This window comes from Castor canadensis, chromosome 6 (assembly GCF_047511655.1).
Source record: "Castor canadensis chromosome 6, mCasCan1.hap1v2, whole genome shotgun sequence".
NCBI classification, from domain to species: Eukaryota; Metazoa; Chordata; class Mammalia; order Rodentia; family Castoridae; genus Castor; species Castor canadensis.
Genome location: NC_133391.1, coordinates 146,366,327 through 146,389,721, shown reverse-complemented (window position 1 = coordinate 146,389,721; position 23,395 = coordinate 146,366,327). Strand labels below are relative to the sequence as shown.

The following is a 23,395-nucleotide window of genomic DNA, read 5'->3' as shown; positions in this document are numbered from 1 at the left end:
GCTGGCTGGGGCTGGCTGACTTACAAAATACAGGATAGTCTGCAAAGTTGTTACTGAAAGTAAAGGAAGAACTTGTGTCCATTTTTAATTCTACCTCATTTTCAATATCAAATCTTGAAAGGAAACCAACAATTAACACTAAACTGTTTTAACATTGAGATTTCATTTCACCACTGTCAGAATGCCTATCATCAAAAAAGCAACAACAAATGTTGGTAGGGATTGTGGGGGGGTGGAGGTGGGCAAGGGGGCAGAACAACCCCTATACACTGTTGGTAAGAATGTAAATGAGTGCAGATGAGTGCAGGCTCTATGGAAGTAAGAATGGAGGTGTCCCAAAAAACTAAAAATAGAACTGCCATGTGATCTGATCCTATTAAACCACTCTTGGACATACCTGAAGGAAAGTAAGTCAGCATACCCTGGAAATACCTGCACACCAATGTTTGTTGTGGCACTATTCACAATAGCCAAGTTATGGAATCATTTAGGTACCCATCAACAGATAAATGGCTAGAGAAAATGTGCAAGATAGATAGATAGAGACCTGTACACATATATATGGATTATTATTCAGCCATAATAAAAAAGGAAATTATGTCATTTGCAGGAAAATGAGTGGAATTGGAGAGCTTCATGTTAAGTGAAATAAGCCAGATTCAGAAAGACAAATACTGCATGTTTTCTTTCATATGCAGAATCTAGATCTAAAAAATGAAGGTCATGAACATAAAAAGGAACTATTGGGATGGCGGAAGCACCAGTGGTGGGGATGGGGGGAAAGAGAGGGTAAGGGGCAGAATATGATCAAAGGACATTATGTGCACATATTAAAAAAGACCATAATGAAACCCATTTAAAATTTGTAAGAAAGTTAAAAGGGAGGAGGTATAAGAAAGAGTAATAGAGTAGGTAAACAGATCAAAGTACATTATATGTATACATGGAATTATCACAGTAAAGCCCTCACTTTGTATAATTAATATATGCAATAAAATAATTTTATAAAAACATTAAATTTTTATAATTTTATAGCTAGATAAGACGTGTTTCCAAGTTGCTCATGGCTTTTTTAAATATATCTCAGACATCTTACAAACAGAAAAAGTTCATATTTGTTTTCAGTTGAACTTTAGTTTACATTTTCAAATAATTCCCAGGTGTCAGCATTTACCATAGATAGTGTTATTGTTATCTATGTCTTAGTTCTACTAAATGTACAATATTTATCCTGTAATTTGTAGAGATCATTTGAGACAGTGTCAATAATTATCCAGATTTTCTTCCTAAATCATTGGAGTGTAAATGGAACAATCTAATAGTCTCCATTGAGAACCATAATTACCTCCTCTTTCCACATGATGTCTCTGTTTAGACAGAGTGCAAGCTTTGTGGGTTCTGGGAGACCATCTTACCTCTAAGTCTCTCATTGTTACCTTCCAAGAAACAGGCCTGCAAAACTGAGCTACTTTCCAGAAGCCACACCACTTAGTGGTACAACTGGAGGTGCAGCACCCAGCAACTCTATTTCCCAGTTGATGCTTTTTCCACTCTTCGTTTACCCCCTTCCATTCTCCTATAACAGCTAAGAATATATCAAGTTTTCTGTTTCAGGTTGTGACTTCTCAGATTTTCTACGACAAGCATCAGGTCATTTCTAATTTAGCTGGTCTCCGGTCTTCACATTCTATCAGATTTTAGCTTTCCTCATAGCTGTATTGAGATGTATCACTGGGCCCTGACCAGATCTGTTGTCTGTTCCTGGACAATGTCTGCATTTTCTTTACAAGTAGTAGTTATGTTAGAATGCATATTCCACATTAAGTAAAACATGCTTATAAATTAAGAATTATAGCACTTATTTTTGAAGACTTGAGAAGAAACATCTATTTTTTTTATCAGATTTTAAAAGAACTAATAACTTATTTAAAGTAATTATGAGTTTCAAGACCATAATGCTTCTAGATACCAAATTATATAGCCTCTGTCAGGAATTTCCTTTCAGATAACTTTTTTTTTGTCATGCTCAAATTTAAATCAAATAGCTAAACTTTACTTAGATGAATATTATTCCTTTTATACATTACTTGTACGTAGGCTTCTTCACCAACTGGGAAATCTGTACTGGGCTTTGACAAATTGTTGGCCTTGTGCTGGTGTTGACAGGAGGCCTACCGGGAGGAGCAGCTGACTCACAGGCTGATGCGCCAGTCCCAGCAAGAGCGCAGGATTGCCGTGCAGCTCATGCATGTTCGGCATGAAAAGGAAGTTTTGTGGCAAAACAGAATTTTCAGAGAAAAACAGTATGAGGAAAGACGACTTAAAGATTTCCAGGATGCTCTTGATCGAGAAGCGGTAAACAAAATCTCCCTTAAAAGTCTTCCTGAGGTTCCTTTTAAGCCTTTCTATTGAGTCATGGCAAACAAAGCTGTGTTTTGTTGTTAATTGCCTAACAAAAGTTAACTTATTTTATCTGCCTGTTTTTATTTTTATGTAACTGCACTGATAGGGTCACTGCATGCCACACTTTCTCCTTTCAGACTTGAGTGTTCTGCTAGTGAATAAGCATTTAATGCCCACTGCCAATTCTTATGTGTAAGTGTGTCTGGTCATTTTCATCACTTGAAGCGCCTTCTCCAGATGATTCCTCAGGAAAGGCTCATCGCAATAATATTCCCTGAGTTCTTCTATTTGGGTAAAATGTGTGACTTCCACACTTGATTATCAGTTTTGCTATCTATAAAATACATGGTTTGCCTTTTCTTTCCTTGAGTATCTGAAATACCCCACTCCATTTTCTTCCTGTATGAAGGATTACTGTCAAAAAGACTGACGTTATTATCTAATCTTTTCCTACATTCCTTTTCAGTTCTTCGAGTTACTATTTTTTTTACCATAATGCCTCAAATCTTTCTATTCCTCTAACATCTACCAGTGTTACTAGTGTGCAACATTGGTGTGGTGATTTTAAGTGAATAATCTCAGGTAGTGAAAGGTTTTAAGCTGCTTCCTTTCAACAAGACACCATTAGTTTTTAATATACGATTCCTTACCTTCTAATAAAACAAGATTTCACCTGCTGTACTGCTCCTTCCTCGGGGCTAGAATGAACCATTTATCCGGGCATCTTGGTACTCTGGTGCATTGTCATTGAGAATGGTGCCCAGAAGACAAGATCTGGAACCTGTTATGCCCTTTGCTACTATGGCATCATTGTGTCTAGGCCTTTTTATAACTCAAAAGTCAAAATATCCAGTCTGTTAATTATCTAATATACTATGTTCATCCTGAAATATATATATATATATATACACATATATATACATATATATACACATATTTTGTAATGCCTATATAGAGAGTAATCAAAATAGATTTATTTAGTAATGGAATATGTAGATCAGATGGATCAGTTCTTGCCAGTTCCCATTGGAGAAGTTCCAGATTTATTTAATTAATGCAGATTTGATTGAAGAGAACTAGAACTTATGTGATGGCATTTTAGATAGCTTGTATCTACTTCATAAACATTCATAAAATGAGGCTGTACCAAACAGAAAGAAAACAGGAAAACAGTGCTTTACTTATCAACTTCCTAGCTTCCACTGTGACTCTCCATGAAAATGTAACGCAGCATAGCATGGGCAAAAATCATGTAATTCTTAGAAATATCATTTGGAAACTACCATATTCTTATATCAGAAAAGGAAACAATGTTTTGTGTTTTGTAGAGCAAGCATATCCTAAGCAGGGGGATGGAAGCCCTGCCCCATGAGTTTGAGGTATGTGAATGTTGACCTTTCATGTTTTCTCTGACTCCAAAATCTAAATTATCTGGAAAGTTTTTTCCTCCATCTCGTTGGTGGGAGTAGAATAGATTGAGTAACATTAACTTCAATAACAAATGATGTGCTCAGCTCTCTAACTGCCTACTTGAAGAATATGTTTCCTTCGCAAGCCCAGTTAATTAAGCACAAATAGCAAAGCTTTTTTAACTGGACCAATTTCTCTCTGATGAGAAGCATATAGCTGTTTTTTTTTCATTCCCTTTGAGACATGGTCTTGCTATGTTGCTCAAGATGACTGTGAAACTGTAGGCTCCTGTTTCAGCCTCTTGAGTAGCTTGAACTACAACATGCCACCATGCCCAGTTCAATGTTCTTTCTTTAACTGGCCTTGAACTGACGTCAGAGAATTGGAACACACAGTTCTGCTAAGAGCTCAGAGTACTAACATGGGAGGATCTGGGAGATCCTTGCAAAAGGACATTCCTTCTCCTCATGATTGCCTTTTCCTACAGCTGAGGTTCCTTCTTCCCTGGCTTTCTCCCTAAGAGACGGCTGGATTTCACAGTTTTCATCCACACATGTTAGATTTACCAACTTCTTCAACAACAGAGGCAGGTACATAAGGAAGAACCCATTAAATGTGTTAAATTCAGCTTGTCAGCTACACACGGATAGCTTTTCTTTTCAATGCCATTTACTAGCTAAACAAAATACATTTTATTCCCTAAAGCCTCATCATTCTACCACTTCCTTTTTATGAGGAAGGGAGAAGTTTTAAATTGTTGTTTTTCTTTAGTTTTTATTATTTTTTCTTGTAGCTTTTATTATTTTTGTAAGTGGCAGGAGGGAGAATTCCAGAAGAGACTTTAAATATACTATTGTAATGTTTATATTAACAGGGTTGATTTTCATGATCACTTTCTCTTGAGTTCTGCTGTGGACAGCACTTTACTAGTTCACCTCCTTTTGCAGGCTCCTTCTCCTCTGATACCAAAACACTTATTGTGAGTTCTCCTTAGAGTTTAGTCCTAGGGTTCATTCTTTCCTTGTGTATCTTATTTCCTCAGACAATCTCATTTGCAACCATGTGAGTATCATTACTACAAGAGATGGATGACTTATGCATTTAGGTCTCTGCCAGCTGATGTGGAGATCAATCCATAGCTTCAACTGTTTCCTTGACATCTCTAGTCATAACCTCAGGGACACTTCAAACTCAGCCTGTTCAAGGTCAAATTTATCATCTTTCCCACTGGCCTGCCCATTTTCAAGGTTCATATCTCAACAAATTAGCCCAATTCTATAATTCCAAAGCCTTGTGGTCCTCTCAAACCTACATCAACCTCATTTCTCTATATTAAGTCCTATCAGCTTCAAGTACTAACTTGTTCTTCAGTTTGTCACTTTTTCTACATTTCTGCATCACCCACCCCTAGTTTCTAATACTGCTTCTGTTTCAGCTACTGCTGCAGCTTCAGTGATTTCTTTCATCTATTTTTTTCTTGTGTCAGTACTGGGGCTTGAACTCAGGGCTTTCTGCTTATTAGGCAGATACTCTACCACTTGAGCCACACGTATAACCCTTTTTACTTTGGTTGTTTTGGAGATAGGCTCTCAGGCCAGCCTGGTCCACAAGCCTCCTATATTTTGTTTCCCACAATAGCTGAGATAACAGGTGTGTGCCACCATGCCTAGTTTTTTTTTCTTCCCATTGAGATGGAGTCTCACAAACTTTTTCCCCTTGGCTAGCCTAGAACCATAATCCTCTCAATCCCAGACTTTTGTGCATTTTGGGATGACAGGAACACACCACTGTGTCCACCTATTGGTTGAGATGGGGGTCTTGTGAACATTTCCCTTGGGTTGCCCTTGAACTGTAATCTTCCCCATCTTAGCTTCCCAAGTAGCTGGAAGTATAGGAGGGAGCCAGCTCTCTCCACCTATTTTTGATGTATTTGAATTGCCAACTACAAACTGCAGTATGCAAGAACATAACAATATTTATATTCATTAAGTCAATCTCAGTTGGACCCCAACAACTCACCTCAGAGATGTAGGATGCCCCAGGTTGCTAGGGCCAAGTCATCAGAGAAACACTGTACTCATCAGGCACAAGACCAGTGTTAGCACTGGGAGCCCAGCTATCTTGTGAAGACTGTTCCAGACTTTGTGGGCTCCCCATATTGTCCCCTCTGAGATTGTGCTGCTTCTTAAGAGGTTATAGGGAAAAGGGGTGCATGTCTCTTCCTCTCTCTGTTTTTCCTCAAATGTTTCTACTCTCTTTTTGGGAATCTACATTACTTTTGCCTTCAAATTTGGTGTTTTACAAACATTAAGAGGGTCCTTCAAAAGTTTCTGCTTTTGGTCCTGCTGAAATTCTCTAAAATGGGAGTTAAAAAGACATGCTTGAAATGAATTGGGACAAGTAGAGATAACATACAAGTCACCTGTCCACCAATCCATTCTCCGTTCTGTAGCCAGGGGCATCCTTTTGACTCAGATCTGGCCACTGCTGCCATGTTCAGAATCTCATCCTTGTCTGCCCATCAACCACATCCCTGCTTATGACCACCTCCTCTTTGCCACCCAGAATCTGGCCACATCTGTAATCTCTTAGCAATACAAGAAAGTCATTTCTTTCACCTTTCCCCTTATACCATGTCCTCTGTCAGTCGATGCTCATCTTCAGAGCGCTGTACAAACATCACTCATGTCTAGGCCAGGACTCTGTTGTGTACACTCATCTCCACAGTCTAGCTCTAGTGACACTCATCTCCATGTGTAACTAGACATTTATTCCTGCAGGTTTTTTGTTTGTTTGTTTGTTTGTTTGCATATCCCACTGTCACAGAAGCTAAGGAAAACAGAACCTTCCCTAGGGTCCTGCTGCTTCCCACTATTGTTTCTCCAAAGCTTAGCCCAATATCTGCCACAGTTTAATAAGGATTTTTTTTTTTTTTTGGCATAGAGTCGCTTGGACCAACTGCAATTCTTCTACTTACACCTCCCACATAGCTGAAATTACAGGCATGAAGAACTATGCCTGGTTTTTTTGTCTGTTGCAATGGGGGTCTGGCTAACTTTTTTTGTCTGGAATGGCCTTCCTATCTCTGCCTCCTGAGTAACTGGGACTACAGGCATGCACCATGCTCCATGTCACATTTTTGAACATTTGCTTTAAGTATTGCACTATGCCTACTGCATGCATATAAGATTCTTGTAATAGTCACAGGTGGACACTATTTTACACATAAGGACGATAAAGCTTAGAAGTCTGAAAGTCACACAGCTTGTCAGAGGTGTAGCAAAGCCCACTCTATCAACCTCTAAGTCTAAGCTCATAACCACCAAGATTTACTACCTCCCACAGACTTCCTTTTTCCTTTCCTTCTTTCTCTTTTTAGGGCTGCAGCCTGTTTGCTGTAATGAGACAGGAAGTTGTGTGGGCTGAGCAGAGAGTTAATGGTAGAGGTAGAAAAGAATGAGAAGGAGGATCATATAGCTAGATGGAAAGAAGGCAGGGAAGGAGGAAGAAAGGAAGGGAGGAAAACATGGAAGAAGGAAAAGAGGGAGGAGTGAGATAAGCAATACTAGCAACCAAAATTGGAAGCTGTTCTGTTGCTGATCAAGAAATTCCATTGTTTCCCTCCAGGCTTTGGTTCCATCATGTCCTAAATCTTTCTTCATGTTTCACAGACACTGTGGTAAATCAGTCTCATGATCTATTTTGCTGTTACTCTCTCCATAATATCTCATCTAATATTACTGGTCTCTTAGAGTCCTTCGTCATCTGAACCTTTCATATTTCATGAAATATGTCATAAAGCTTTGCACCAAAATTGTATTCTTTTTCCATGAAAACAGAGTTGATGAAATAATATAAGAATGACAAATTGTGGTGTAATTCCTAAATCTGCTACATGTACTAAATTGATGTAGGGGTCATCCATCCCAACCAGTTGCCCAACAAACAAAATAAGCACAGAAAATAAAACACGGAGGCAAAATAAATGATGGACCTTACACAGCCATCCGCTGCCATGCACCTAGCCATTCATGAGTAGTGTCATGATATGTATTGGCTCTGATGAGATAGTTGGGTTAATTTTTGTGGATATGCTAAGCATGACTAATATCCCTGTTTTGAGGAAACAGAGCTTTAAGGAAACTAAAGATCTTGCCCAAGTTCTCACAGCTAGAACTTGAATTCTGTACACAGTTGGGGCTCGAATTCAACCATACCCCTCCAAAGCCCAATTTTACTTCCACTTTCCACTGGCTGAGTTAAGTTACATGAGCCAATTCCTTTTTCAGGGTCAGGCTAGTACATGATGAACTTTCTCAAGAAGCTGCTATCATAGCTTTCTGAAAAGCCTCATTTGATCATTTGAATTCCAACAATAGATTATTGTGTTATTTTCAGCTTGGTAAGGCTGAGTTGACCTTTGTATTTTATGTGAGGAAAGAACCCCCCCACCCAAGAAAAATAATAATACAAACCAAGTAAAAGGTGATGATAAAATGGTTAAACATGACATTACTTTCTGCAGAAAAAGATGTTTCTACAAATCAGAGTTATCAATTTATTAAGACCATAATAGAAGAAAGGTTTAACACACTTAACATTTATTTTCAAATATGTGATGATCTCAAACCACTATAATTGGGGAACTTCCAAATTATTTCTTGAATATAAATCAATATCATAGAACCCCACCACTGAAAAACAAAGGACAGTAGTCAGGGTCCCTGGGTGATTGTGAGGAGCTAGCTATGCTTGCCATCTGGCACAGACTTGTCCATTTTTATATCATCCCTGACTTTTTACAACCCATGAAATCAGGACGTTCTCATGAAAGCCTTGAGATCCAACTTATTTTTAACCATCTTGGTCTACCCCTGGAATGACCACTTTTCACTGTACTGTGTTGTTGATAGCTAAAGGTAGATTATTTCTAGCATTGGCTGCCATCCTACTCAGTACTTAATGTATTAAGGAGAAAGTGCTCGCTCATGATTAATTGTTCCTGAAATAAAAGGAGATTTCTTTATATTTTTTAAATTTTGGGCTATGATGACATTTTTATTTGAATCCTAGGGAAGTGATAGTAACTTAAAATATGTTTTTGCCTTCTTAGGCTCTGGCAAAACAAGCCAAGATTGATTTTGAAGAACAAATCCTCAGAGAGAAGGAAATTCATGAAAAGATTGCTGTGGAAAGGGCTCAAGTGCGTTATAAAAAGCATTATGATATGTGTGGAGAAATTTTGGATCAAATACTTGATTTGTCCACTAAAGTGGCAGACTATCGAATGTTGACAAATAAGTAAGTGCATCTTTCTGTAATTTATTCAGTAGAGACACTACACACAATGAGAAGTAAGGTTGTAATGTAGAGATGTGGCTGATAAGTAATGAGAGACAAAAATGTTTCATGAAAAGAAAACTGAAAAGGATACTGAGAGAGATCTTGATTACTGACTTAATTTACCTGCCAACCAGCCTTATTTGAGGTATATGCATTGTTTTCCATTTAAAAATTGTATCTAAATTGTCTTTAATTTATTAGGGCAACTATAATAATTTATTTGAAACACTTGGAACTTGCTAGAAGTGTGGAATTATTTAAATATCATTTTGCTAATTTTTATTTATTTCCATCACAACTTGTATTTAGAAGGAATCAACACATTTGTAAGGAAATATTCCAAATATTAAAAAATGAGCAAGTCAACATAGTAACAAAGGAAAATCCTAATAAAATAGAAAGTTAAGAATAGGGAATAAATTGAAATACAATTATATTATATACAACTTGCAATGAAAGCAATGAAATCCAGATGGCCCACAGGGTCAGAAAACAGGAGAGAAGAGGGAAAGCATCCCATCACCCTGACGTGAGAAGTTTTCTCCACTTGTCTCACTCCTATAGCCATGTGTCTAGCCCAGTGCCATATAAAAAACTGCCAAAAGAAATAATTTGATGATGAAGACATATCAAAAAAAGCTAGGAAGACATGAGACTGAGAAAAAGATTAAGAATACAGACAAGTGAAAAGAATTCAAAAGTGATGTTTAATACAAATTTAAAACCTGAGAAATTTTAAAATCAAAATGACTCAGGCACAGTGGTGAATTTCCTGAGTTTTCTTTTTGCCTCATATATCTTATGTTAGGTCTAAATTTTCTGGCAACAAATATATCAGTGGAACAGACTATGCAGTAAAGGAGCGGGCTAACAAGATGAATACCTTCTAGATGAATACTTTGTTACATCCAAATTCTACAAAAAGGTGGCCCCCTTCCACTTATGCCAGAAAAGGTCAGTTAGAAAGCTTCACCTCCCAGCCTCATAAGCTGTAACAAGGAACCCCAATGTACCTTCCAGGATGATGTCAGAGAAGGTTAAGAAGGAAGCACTGACTCCCACCCCTTACCTGAGAGTGATAGGAACCCCTCTTCCCACTGGTCAGAAGAGATCTAAAGGACAGTGAGAACTTTTGCCTCCCCCAGTGATAACAAGGCCACTTCCACCAGTGTTACCGGAGACCATGTAGAGACAAAATTCCCACCTCCCAGCAGTGACAAGAGTCTCCTGCCTCTGGGTGTCAAGGGAGGATTTGGGGACTTTCCTTCACACTTGTCAGTAACAAGATGGTCCCTCCAATTTCCTTTGTCAGGAAAAATAAAGCAGCTAAACCTCAAGGTTTATATAAGACCCAAAGTCTTGTAATGTATTACAAAAAAATGTCTAAATTCAATAAAAAGTCACCTGTCATGACAAGAACCAGAACTCAAACTGAATGTAAAGGACAATGCATGTATGGTTCCTGATATGGGTCAAACTATATCCTCCTTCAAAAGATATGGTGAAGTCCTAATCCCAGTACCTCAGAGTGGGACCTATTTGGAAACAGAGTCATGGCAGATATAATTAGTTAAGATGAGATTTTACTTGTTAATTCAATTCAGTATGACTGGTGTCTTTATAAGAGATACACAGAGAGGAGACACTCTCTATTACAGCAAAGACAAAGAGTTGCCAGCATACCACCAAAAGCTAGGAAAGGCAAGGAAGGACTTATCTATAACTCTCAAGGGAATCTGACCTTGCCAATCTCTTGATTTCAGACTTCTAGCCTTTGGAAACATGTGAGACAATTTCTGCTGTTTTGTGCCATTAATGGTACATTTTTACAGTAGCCCTCAGAAATGAATGTGCTGTGTGATGACAGAGATCTTAGAATTATCTGATAAAAATTTTAAGGTAACCATGGCAAAATGTTTCAATTATAAGCATGCTTGAAACAAACAAAAAACATGATTTTATCAAAAATTTAGTAATAGCAAAGAACTGTAATACAAAGAGGAATCAAATGGAAATTTTGTAACTAAAAAAATGATAATCAAACTAAAGAGCTCAGTGGGCTCAACAACAGAATGTGGGGAACAGAGGAAAGAATCTGTGAACTAGAAAATAGAGCAATAGGAACTGCTCAATCTGAATAAAAGTAAGAACAAAGACTGAAAAAAAATTAATAGAGCCTTAGGGACTAGCCACCCATGTTGATATTGTGTTACTTATCTTCCCATCACTGTAACAACAATTTGGGATAAGCCATTTTATAAAGATGAAAACTTAATTTTGGCTCACAGTTTCAGAGGTCCATGTCCATGGTTGCTTGGCCCTGTGACTTTGGCCCTGTGTCAAGGCAACACACCATGGTGGAAGAATGTGGCAGAAAAGACCTTGTCTTTGAGGTCCCAATATTTAAAGTCATGTCCCCAGGAACCTAACTTTTTCTCAATAGTTGTCACTTCTGAAAGGTTCCTCCATGTCCCAATCGCACCACAGGCTGGTGACCAACCTTTAACAAGGGGACTTGGGTATCATTCAAGATCCATACTACAGCCCATGTCACCACTGTCCTAGAGGTATAGAAAAAAGAAGGTGGTGCTGAAAAGTGTTCAAAGAAAGAATGGCTAAAATTTCTCTGAACTTGGTAAGTGACATAAATCTACAGTGTTATAAATTCAAAAAGCTGTGCAAACTCCCAAGTATGGTAAACCTAAAGAAATCCATATAATATACAACATAATTAAGTTTCTGAAAATTGTAAAACAAAACATCACGAAAGCACCCTGAGGAACACAATAGCTTACCTTTAAGGGCAAAGTAATTACAATGCCAGAAACCCTAGAGACCAAAACGAAGTGCCACTGTCCTTTTCAAGTGCTGAAGAAAAAGAACTCTCAACCCAGAGTCCTGGAAATACTCAGTAAAAATACACTTTATGATTTAAGAGGAATTTTGTTTGTTGCCAGCACACTCACCCTTAAATGAGTGACTAAAGGATGTTTTCTAAACAGAAAGAAAATCATTTTTAAAAGCAGGAACCTTAGAATTTCAGAAGAAAGACTTGGTAAATCCAAATATGAGTAAATACAATAGGATTTCCTTTATCCCTTGAAAAGGCAGTTTAGCAGCTGCAATAAAAATTATAATACTGTCTGATACAGTTCTAAATGCATGAAGAGTAAATATTTAAGAATTATATTGTGAGTGGATGAAGATAAAGACTTACAGGGAGGTCAGGCTTCTATAATTGACTGATAAGATAATGATACTGATAGATGTGATAATGCCTCACACAATCACTTAACAACTAATGCAAAGAGATACTGTCAAAATACTATAGGTAGGTCAGAATAGAATTCTAAAAATTAGTCATTGAGCTAATAGAAAGCCAGGAAAAGGAATCAGAAAACAAAACCAATTAAAATATGGATATTGGAAAAATAGACATAAAAACATGACCAACTATGTGCTATCTACAAAAAACCCATAGCAAATTTTATTATATGGGCAGGTAGAGGGTAAAAAAATGGAAAAATCATCCCATGCAAACATTAATCAAAAGTAAGGAGGCATTATTATATTAGCATCAAATAAAGTAATCCTCAGAGCAAAAAAATATATATCACAAAGACAGAGAGGGACATTAGGTGATATAAAAGGGTCAATGCACCAAGAATACATAACAATCTTGATTGTGCATTTGCCAAACAACAGAACTGTAAACTACATGAAGCAAAAACTGATACAACTGAATATAAGTAGAGATACCCACAATCATTGCTGGAGACTTCAACAATTGATAGACTACTAGACACACCAGTAAGGATACAGAAGAAATGAATACCACCAGTCAATCAGGTCTAATCAATATTATAATACATTTCACCCAACAGCATAAAAAATATCCATTCTTTTCAAGTCCCACAGAACCTATTACAAGGTAGACCATATATATCCTAAGCCATAGGGGAAAAAAACCCCAACATATTTACAAGAACTCATATCACACAGAATTGTGTTCTTTGACCACAGTGGAATCAAAACAGAAATCAATAACAAGATAGGAAGGAAAATCCCAAACATGAGGAAACTCAGCAACACACTTCTAAATAATCCTTGGACCAAAGAGGAAGTCTCAAGAGAAATTAAAAGTGCATTTGAATGAATGAAAATAACAAAACAATATATCAAAACTTGTGGGACGCAGCAGAAACCATGCTGGCAGAAATTTGTAACTTTAAATGTTAGAAGAAGGAACGGTTCAAATCAGTAATCTAAGCTCTCACCTCAAGAATCTAGAAGAAGAGAAAAAGAAATCCAAAGCAAGAAGAAAGTAATTAAATAATAAAAAACAGAAATAAATTGAAAATAAACAGGTAAACAAAAACAGTAGAAAGGGTCAGCAGTGTGGAAGTGATACAGTGCTTGCCTAGCAAGCTCAGGGCTCTGAGTTCAAACTTAATGCTGCCAAAACAAAATCAAATATATTAAACAATAGAGAACCTGACAGAAACAAAGAACTAACTCTTTTAAAAGTTTTGTACATTGGCAAATCTCTAGCAAGACAAATGAAGAAATTAAAAGAGATGACATGAATTATTAATATCAGGAATAAAGCAGAAGATACCACATTAGATCCTTTAGGCACTAAAAGGATAAGGAGATATTATGAATAACTGAGCACATATAAATGTGTCATCTTTGAAGAAATGATACAATTCCTCAAATCACAAACTGCCCAGGTGGGTTCACTAGAGAATTCTAAACATTTAAAGACACCAATTCTATTCAATATCATCCAGAAAACAAAGGAAGGAATACTCCCTCAATTCCTTTTATGAAACAGCCTACCCCTGACAGCAAAGCCAAACAAAAAACAGAAGCAAGAAGAAAACCAGAGACTTGTATTATTATTTATGACTATAGATGTAAAATCATTAATGAAAAATTAGCAAATAGAGTTCAACAAAATGTTACTCCACATAATAAATTCTCTCCAATTTGTTACAGTTGTTTAATCATTCCTTTCAAAAGCAAGAGTTTTTTGTAGATATAAACAAGACTATTCTATCATTGACATGAAAAGCAAAGTAACTACTCTGGCTAAAACAATTGTGAAAAGAAGAATATATTGGGAGGAATTTGTCTGCCTAACCTTATGATTTATTATGTAAGTACAGTCATGAAGTATGTGGTGTTGGAAGGAGGATAGACAGACACCTAGATCAGCAGACTAGATAGAGAATCTGAAGTAGATTCCCATAAAAATAACTTTAAATGTTATCACCTGATTTTTGACAAAGGTTAAAAAAAGCAATTTGATTAGATATGCATAGGTAAAAATCAAACAAATTTAAGTAAATCTTGATCTACTCACATATCATATAAAAACTAACTTAAAATGGATACGAGGCCTAAATGTAAAGCATAAAACTAGAGTTTTTTCTAACTAGCAGAAAATTTGGTGTTTTTATAACTGTTGGGCAAAGAGTTCTTAGACTTGACACCAAAAACATGATCCATAAAAGGAAAATTTGGCAAATTGAGCTTCATTAAAATTAAAAACTTTTGCTCTGCAGAAAATAAAAGTTGATAAATCTAACTGCTAAGATATTTTAACCTTTTGCTTTGCAAAAGATAGAAAGTCATACAGACTAGGAGAAAAGATTTAGAAACCACAGAGCCACCAGAGGAGTATTATCTAGAATACATATTCTCAAAATTTAACAGCAAATAAAATAAGCAATCCAATTAGAAAATGGGCCAAAATATGAAAAGATATTTCACTGAAAGGGAAATACAACTGGCAAATATACACATGAAAAGAAAATCAGTGTTCTTATCCGCTGGAGAAACTCAAATAGAAACCACGGTGAGATTATCACTTCACGCCTATAAGATTGTCCACACAGAGGAATATTAACACCAAATGCTGACAAGTATGGAGAGAAAATTTACTCATTCATTGCTGCTGAGAATATAAACTCATCCAGTACCTCTAGAAAACACTGGCAATTTCTCAAAAAGTTAATGTGCAACTTCCATATGACACATGTGGGCATTTTATGTTCACAGAAAAGCTGTATCTGGATGGTTTATGGAAGTGTTATTGTAATGATAACTGTCCATCCAGGTGTTCTTCAACAGATGATAGTTGAACTGTGGCACATCCATACCAGGTAATATTAATGAGCAATAAATAGAATAAACTATTGATGCATGCCACAATCTGAATGAATCACAATATAATTAGGGTGTGGGGGGGCAGCCCTAAAAGTTTACATAGGTGTTAAGTTTCCATTTATGTAACATTCTTTTATTTGAGACAAGGTATTGCTATGTACCTCAGACTGACATGCAACTCAAGATCCTCCTGCCTCAGCCTCCCAAATGCACCACCACACCAAGATAGAAGTGACACAACTATAGAAGCTATGAACCAAAAAGCAATTGCCAGGGACTAAGGAAGGGGGTTAAGGAAAGAATGAAGTGCCTATGGCTATAAAAGGGCAGCATGAAGGATTCTGTGATGATGGAAATAGTCTTTATTGTAAGTGTGTCAATTCAAATCCTGATTGCCATACCAAACTCTAGTTTTAAAAAATATTATGATTAGAGGACATTGGGTAAAGGATATATGTCTGTGTGTTATTTTGTACAAGTTCGTGTATATCTACAATTACCAAAAATGTTTAATTTTAAAAATCAAAGTTTTAAAATAACAATAGAATAACACACAAGGATCATAAGTGATTCAGAGACTACTTGTTTCAGGCCCAGCATTTAAAGTCAAAAGCTCATTCTGAAGTGGAAAGACATTAATACTACTGTTAAAGAGCCCTTTGTTCAATTGAATGGCATTTATTCCTTACTTTATTTTGAATTAACGATTGCTTCACCAGGCCAGGCTGATCTGAAGTGAGCTAATGGAATCTGGATCATTGGAAAAGATGGAACAGCTAGCCAAATATGTGCATGAATCTTAGAAATTTCAGCTAACAATAAAGGACAGTATTCAGGCCCCAGAAACTATTGCAGGTGGTTTTCTTACTCAGGACTCTCAGCAGATCAGAAAGGGAACAGTGAACACAGAAAGTTGAGGAAAAGAAGTCTCGGAAAGAAGAAGGAAGCCAATATTCTCTAAGATAGAGAAGCTGTTTTAGAAGTATCCCTGCTTTTGTCATTTTATCTGTTTTTATTCTCACATCCTTACATATGAGAAGAATTTTACAGTAAAGTTCAAATAGTTATTTTTTTATTCTTCTAATTTTTTTCAAAACATCTGAACTTTAATGGATTGCAGTCACAAAGCCAGAGACCACTACAGATTTCATAGTAGAATTACTATTGAAATAGAATATTAAACGGTGATAAAGAGGAACACAGGTAATTTTAGTTGTAAAGCCCTGATAAATGATGGAGAAAGAAAGAAGGGAAATGAGTCTCCTGGCTATAAGAGCAGATAGTGCTTAGAGCCTGACATACAGCCCTTTAGACAGGCAAGTTCATTAGGTCTGTACCATTAAGTAATCACTCCCCATATTCTCTCCTCCCAGTGCCTAAGGGTATCTATTGTCCATGATTTTGTCTTTTCTAGGTGCCTCATTTAAAGTGGGATTTTACAACATTTGTCCTTTTATGTCTGGGTTATTCATTTAGCATAATCTCTTCAAGGTCCATACATGTAGCCTGTTTCAGGATGAAATACTACTTAAGTTGTAATTTCAAGTTGTATATGAACTGTTTCTGAAGACATTTGTCTAAATCACATCAGGTTCTTTCTCTCACATGTTTTGTTCTTGGAATTGTTTTCTGTCACTGTGCTGGCTGCCTCCTAGGCATTCTTTAGGGCTCAGTTTAGCAATCGTTTCTTCAAAGATACTTTCCTTGAGCAAGTCAAATCATACTCATATTTTCCCATTGCATAATTCTCATTCAAAAAACATATTTATTTATGCATATTTTTCCATTATCCCCAGAGGGTGCAGTCTGAGACTAACCATTCAAGTTGGTATTACATCCCTAATAGCTGGTGAAATGCCTGGAATTTATAGGCTTGAATGAATGAATGTTACTTCCTTCACACCACCAGTTCTTCAAACTTCCTTATTGATGGTCCTGTAGTAGGACAATATATCTAAAACTAATGAGCATGATCAGAAAACTTGGGTTTTTAATTCAAGCTTTGAGAGCAAATTACCTTAGAACACAATTTAAATGCTCTAAAGAGTCCTCTAAGATAACAGTTGGTTTACATATTTGTATATAATTATAAAAGAAAAACCTTGTGCATGTTTGTTTATTGTCTTTGTACATACAGTAACCTTTAAAACTCTTTCTAAATAATCATTTCTGTTTGTCTGATGAAAGCAAGTCAATTACATAAATGCAATAAAAAGACCAAGTCTTGAGGTGTATATTTGACTAACCATTGATTCATCTCTTCCTTATTTTTTGTAACAGCATGATTCCATACAAGTTGATGAATGATTGGAAGGAACTGTTTTTTCATGGAAAACCCATATATGAACAAGCCACTAGCAAACATGAAATTGCTAAGTCTTCTGCAGAACAACTTGTAGAACTGGAGAAAAGGGATTTGCTAGATAAAAATGATTATGAAGAATATAAGGTATATACTGATATGGAATAATTAAAGAGAAAATGCTATAATAAATTTTCCTTAACATTAATTTGTTTTATTTAACTCTTATTAATAATAATAGAGTCTTATGTTTACATTGTCTCTTATATTAATGTATTTTATAGCACTATTTTTTAGATGTGTTAAGTATTCATAATCTGTTATCTGGTTTTCCCAGTAATAATAGAACACAGTCTGAAAATTATTAAACAAAATACCTTGGGCAGATATCAGAATTTTTTAAATGCCTTATTAGCATTTTTCTTTGTATGTGCTGTCCACCTTTCTTCAAAAACTGCTAAATGAGGTTTTTGGTAGTCTACCTCAATAGTGTATTGTTTTTGTGGGCGAAATGGAGGAGAAGAAGGTTAAGGTTTTATGAGTAGCATAAATTTACACAATATTTTATTCAAAGACTGAAAAGTATTGGACATCAACTGTGCTTTTCATATGTCTCTTCATTCAAAATTTTTTATTTTAATAATTGTACATATTTATGGGGTGCAGTATGATAATTTGATGCACTATATAACACACGTGGTAACTATAGTTTAAAATAATTTACTGTGTATTTTGTAAAAAACTAAAGAGAGGAGTTTGGGGAGTTCCAGCACAAAGAAATGATGAAAGTCTAAGGAGATGTAAATGCCAGGTGTACTTTTGGGAAAACTGTCAAGTAGGCTTTGGGATTAGACCAGAGCTCCATTGTTGGCACTGCCAATACTAACTGTACACCGTAGGTGACTAATCCCTTGGATTACTAAGTGATTCAGTTTCCACATTCATGACATGAGAATAATAAAATACATATCTATTTTTGTTGTTACAAAAGGAATGCCTATTATTATCAACACTCAGCCGTCCCTATCCCACTCCACCTCACCCTTAGAAGTAAAAATGCAAACATTACAGCCCTTGGATATAAGTTATGAGTAGGTCAAAAGGCACATAATGAAAAATAAGGCACGTGTTTAGAAATACCACTGAATAAGTTCCACAAGGGTAACAAATGCAATAAGGAAAAGCAGTGAAAAATAATTCCAATCAGTTACTGATAATTAGCATATACTCAATAAATGTTGTTGTAATAATGAATGAATACAATGAATTAATGGCAGTATATAGGGAAAAGTATAAAATATCACTAATAAGTAGCTATTAAAGGAAGATATGGTTGTGGTTAAAAAGTTAAGGAAAGAATACGAGGTTATGAGAAACTAAAAGCACACCATATTTTAATTGCACGGATTATGTCTATATCACTAAGAGAACTATCATTTACTTAGCACTGTCATTTACTTATGGATTTGATTTGGTTTGGCTGTAGAATATTCTGTATCTAATATGTCAACCTAAAGTAAATTACCACATAATAAAAGGTTTTGATAATATCAAGTTATGTTAAGACATTCCTTTCCATTGTAAACTAAGAAGTCATTTTAATTGACAAGATAAAATTCTTATTTGACAGATTTTTCTGATGTACAGAATATTTGTTTCACAGTCATTTCTTGGTTTTTGTTTAATATTTTCATTAGCCTTTATTAATTGTACAGGAGGGTTTCAGCGTGAAATTTCCATATATGCTTACACCTTGGTTAGATTCAGCCCCTCCATCATTCTCCCTAAGCCCCTTTCCCCTTTTAAAAAAAATTCAGTGGGTTTATTGTTCTATTTTCATGCATATTTATAAAGTACATTGATCATATTCACCCTCTCAGTTATTTCTTAAGCAGTTTAATTTACTCTGTTTTGTTGTTCTCACAAATCAGGAGACCCAGTAGGCTACAACTTGTCAAAGATTTGTCTGTCTAACTTCTTTTCTTGTTTGGGAAATGGTTACCACAGGAACATGCTTGTCGTACCCACATCCTGAAGCAGCTGGTATGTTTCTTTTGCAGGAAATTGTAAACTTTTGTTAGGAGTTTGTGAATGTCTGGCAATGTAGTTTTATCTTGTGTAGTGCCTTTGCTGTTTTTCTAGAAATGAGAATTAGCTGGCTTCTGATATGTGTTTACATAACTTTATCCTTTTAACTACATAGTGGAGAAATATGCCCTATACAGACTTTCATATATCCTGTAACTTATTTCATTATCAACTCTATTTTTGAAGCTTTTATCTCTTCAAGAACATTTGTATGTATTCCTACATACAAATAAAAAATATGTTTCAACTTATAAAATATATTATCTGCCTTAAACAGTCTATGATGAGAGACAGAAGGGCAATGCAGCCTGGCTTAGCTAATGAAAACAGTTATCCATATTTATTGTTGCAAATTTGGATTTTTATTGCTACAAGTAAATGTATAACTTAGTAATTAATCTTCAAATAGTTTGTATTCTTAACTTACTTTATAGATAGCTGTACCCACCATAAAGAACTGATACCTCCCAGTTTTGAGCCTTGCTTTTAAAAGTGCTTGCACTGCAAGAGTAAGCTATCACACATAAAATTTCTTAATATTATGCCCAGAAATTGGCATAAAGGAGACTTTTGTTTATGTGCATATTATATTTAGCCACTAAAAATTTCACTCCTATTTCTTAACATTATTGCTTAAATTATCATACTCCATTTATAGAATGGCTACAGATAAGGAAACTCTAGCCAGGGAATAGTGTTCTTAGAAAGATTTCTCTCCCCTAAGAAGGAGCAATATCTCTGTGAACCTTAACTCCCCTAGTCCCAATAAGAAGTCGGTTCTCTGATTCTCACTGGCAAATGAGTCCTCTTCCATAGCATTTTGGTTTTAGGTAAGTTGCTTCCTAGAAGTTACTTACTGAATGAACTTAAGAATGAATCTAGAGATTCCACAGCCAGAGATCCAACCTATCACATATCAAAAATATTTGATGATAAATTTCATCGGTACTAAACATGTACAGACCTTTTTTCTTGTCATTATTTCCTAAACAACATAGTATAACAACATAGCACTTACATTATATAAGGTATTATCCTAAGTGATCTAGAGATGATTTAAAGTATATATGAGAATTGCTTAGGTTAAATGCACAAATATTACATAATTTTCTATAAAATACTTAAGCACTATACACTTAGGCATACACGAGGATGGGTGTTCTGGAAGCAATCCTCCTTTTATAATGAAGGATAGATGTACAAAAATTTGGTATTAACAAATTAAAATAAGTTCACAGCTGTCATGTCCTAAAGACCCAGGCTTTTCTAAGTCTCTGCAAAACTCTACTGTGTATGCCACAGCCAAGTTGTAGTTGAAATTCTTACAATTTAAAAGGATGTTTTGTTCCTAGCACATCATCCGTGTTATTTCAGCTGCTTGGTAATGATCATTAATTGCTGCTGTTTTTACTTTTACTGAAAATTGCTGTTTAAGTTCATGTTCAGTTTTTACGCTAGTTGGTTGCTTATGATTTTCTAATTACATTTTAAGTTGTGTTCATGTGTTATGTTTAATGTCCATACTCCTGTCACTACAGCAACATACATGCCTATCTTCCAATTTTTGTATACAATGGCATTATCACCAGGCTGTTTTCCACTGAATAGGAATGTGGGACTAAATGGGTCATAGAATTGCTTGTTCTCCTAAGAAGTCTCATCTAATTTGTTTCGGCCAAAGACTCTAGACACAATCTTGACCATCTGGTTCTTATTCTCTAATCCTGGTGTTGATCAGTGACTTTATAGACCCAATTTCTGATAGTAATTCTCTTCTCCAATATAGTTTTCACCTTGTTCCTGACTTCTCAGTGACTAGCCTTTATAGTTTATTATTTGTTCTATTTCTTTATAAGCAGAATGTCAACTTGAAGTCTGTACTACTCATGTGACATTGCTAGATAGCTTGATCAAGCACAGAAAAAGGTTTTAATAAATGAGGGTTTTAATGGCATGCAATAGGTCTATTTTTATCATTTAAAATTATATTAGGCCAGGGTGCCATAATAAAAAAATCTGTAGACTTGGTGGCTTAGATAGAAGATATTTATTTTTCACAATTCTAGAGGCTGGGAAGTCCAATGTATAGGGATTAACCAATAGGGATCTAAAAGGAGAGCTGTTTTCTTGGATTTCAGCTGGCTAATTTCCTGCTGTGTCATCACAAGATTAAGAGCAAGGGAACTCTGGTCTTTCTCATGAAGACACTTATCTCACTGTGGGGTTCTACCTTCATGACCTCCTCTAAACCCAATTGCCTCCTAAAGGCCAAGTTCCAAATTCTATCACATATTCACATATGTGTTTGGGGAGGAGGACACTAACCCTCAGCCCATAATATTCATATTTATTTAGGGTGCTTACAAAATGTCTCAAAGTAGAAATGTACTAATCAAAATGAAATTGCTTGTTTCATGGCCTTTTTAAATCCTCTGTTAGGAAAGTGGTCTTAACCTTGTCTTTTGACCATTTTAATTATTAATCTTACATGTAAGTGTAGTGAATTTTTTGTGGAATTCTGCAGGGCTCTGGAAGACGTAATGTTTTCTGTTTTTGAATAGGCAGGAATACAGCTCACTTTTAGGCAGCCTTAGTAAGTAGTTGCTTAAAGAGTAGAGTTAAGTTGTCCGCTGAGGCCATTGTACTATGAAAACTCTGCCTGTCACTTTACTTAATGTCACATTATCACTCCTTTGGATTATGGTATCAGCACATGATGAAGTACAAACATTTCCTAAAATAGTAACATGAATCATGATCAGTCTCCAAAATAGAAGGGAACTGGGAATGAAGTTTGATGCTGAAAGGAATATTCCCACTATCATTGTATTTTTGTGTTGAAGATTACACATTTCATAGCTGCAGTTTTTCCTCTCCATTTGCTTAGAGTTTTACCTCTAAGTTTTTTCAGTAATAGTAAAGCTACCTGACTAGCTTTTTTGGCCTAATCCTCATTATATCTTGGCTGGGTCTCCAATATCTCCTAGAATACTCACCTGTGGAAATAAGGATAGTAATTCTAACTTACAGAGCAGAATATCAGGGTATTAGTTTTGAAAGGCAATTATAGCTATCCCAGCACCATAGCTGCTGTAGGCTAAGGAATTCAGAGGGCTAGCTTTGCTAGAGATCTGAGACTTGTGTTGTGGAATAGAGAAAGTAGAAGGGGAGATAAAGTCATGGGAAGGTTATTCGGCTTCTAGAATTTGAAACGAGTTAAGTTCATTAGACAGCCATGATAGGAAAAGTTGAATTAAGACATCAAGTTCAAAACATGGAGCCAGAATTGATAAATAGTTTATGAGACCAAAGAATAAACACTTGGATAGAAGTAGAATGAAATGGGAGGTAAGATGGCCAGAGCCAAATAAAGGAGTCCTGGATGAGTGGTATAAATAATATTAGAATGAGTGCCCACCACTCATATTTGCTATTGATCATATTGATAGGAAGAATAACCTTCTGTCAGACTATATTCTATCAGGAGCCAGGCAAGACAGGGGATGGTCAGGGCTTTTCTAAGCTTCCTACCATTGTTTTTTGTGGTTTGTCTTCTGCCTACTTTGGCATTAAGTTCACTTTCTCTTCAATCAATCACTCAAAATTTCTACTTATTATTGTAGAGAAAGATACATGGCTATAAACTTTGCAATCTTGTCTTAGAAGATAAATATA

At 35.8% G+C, this 23,395-nt stretch overlaps 1 protein-coding gene across 2 annotated transcripts in view; it reads left to right on the top strand.

The window, feature by feature from the left end:
- The window catches only part of Spef2 (sperm flagellar 2), a 206,568-nt gene that overhangs the window by 42,674 nt on the left and 140,499 nt on the right, over nt 1-23,395 (top strand). For both annotated transcript variants that reach the window (XM_074077627.1, XM_074077626.1), the window contains 3 exons: nt 2,167-2,355; nt 8,927-9,114; nt 17,611-17,779. In XM_074077627.1, the coding sequence (XP_073933728.1) occupies nt 2,167-2,355; nt 8,927-9,114; nt 17,611-17,779 (546 nt within the window). The remainder of the gene's footprint in view (nt 1-2,166; nt 2,356-8,926; nt 9,115-17,610; nt 17,780-23,395) is intronic.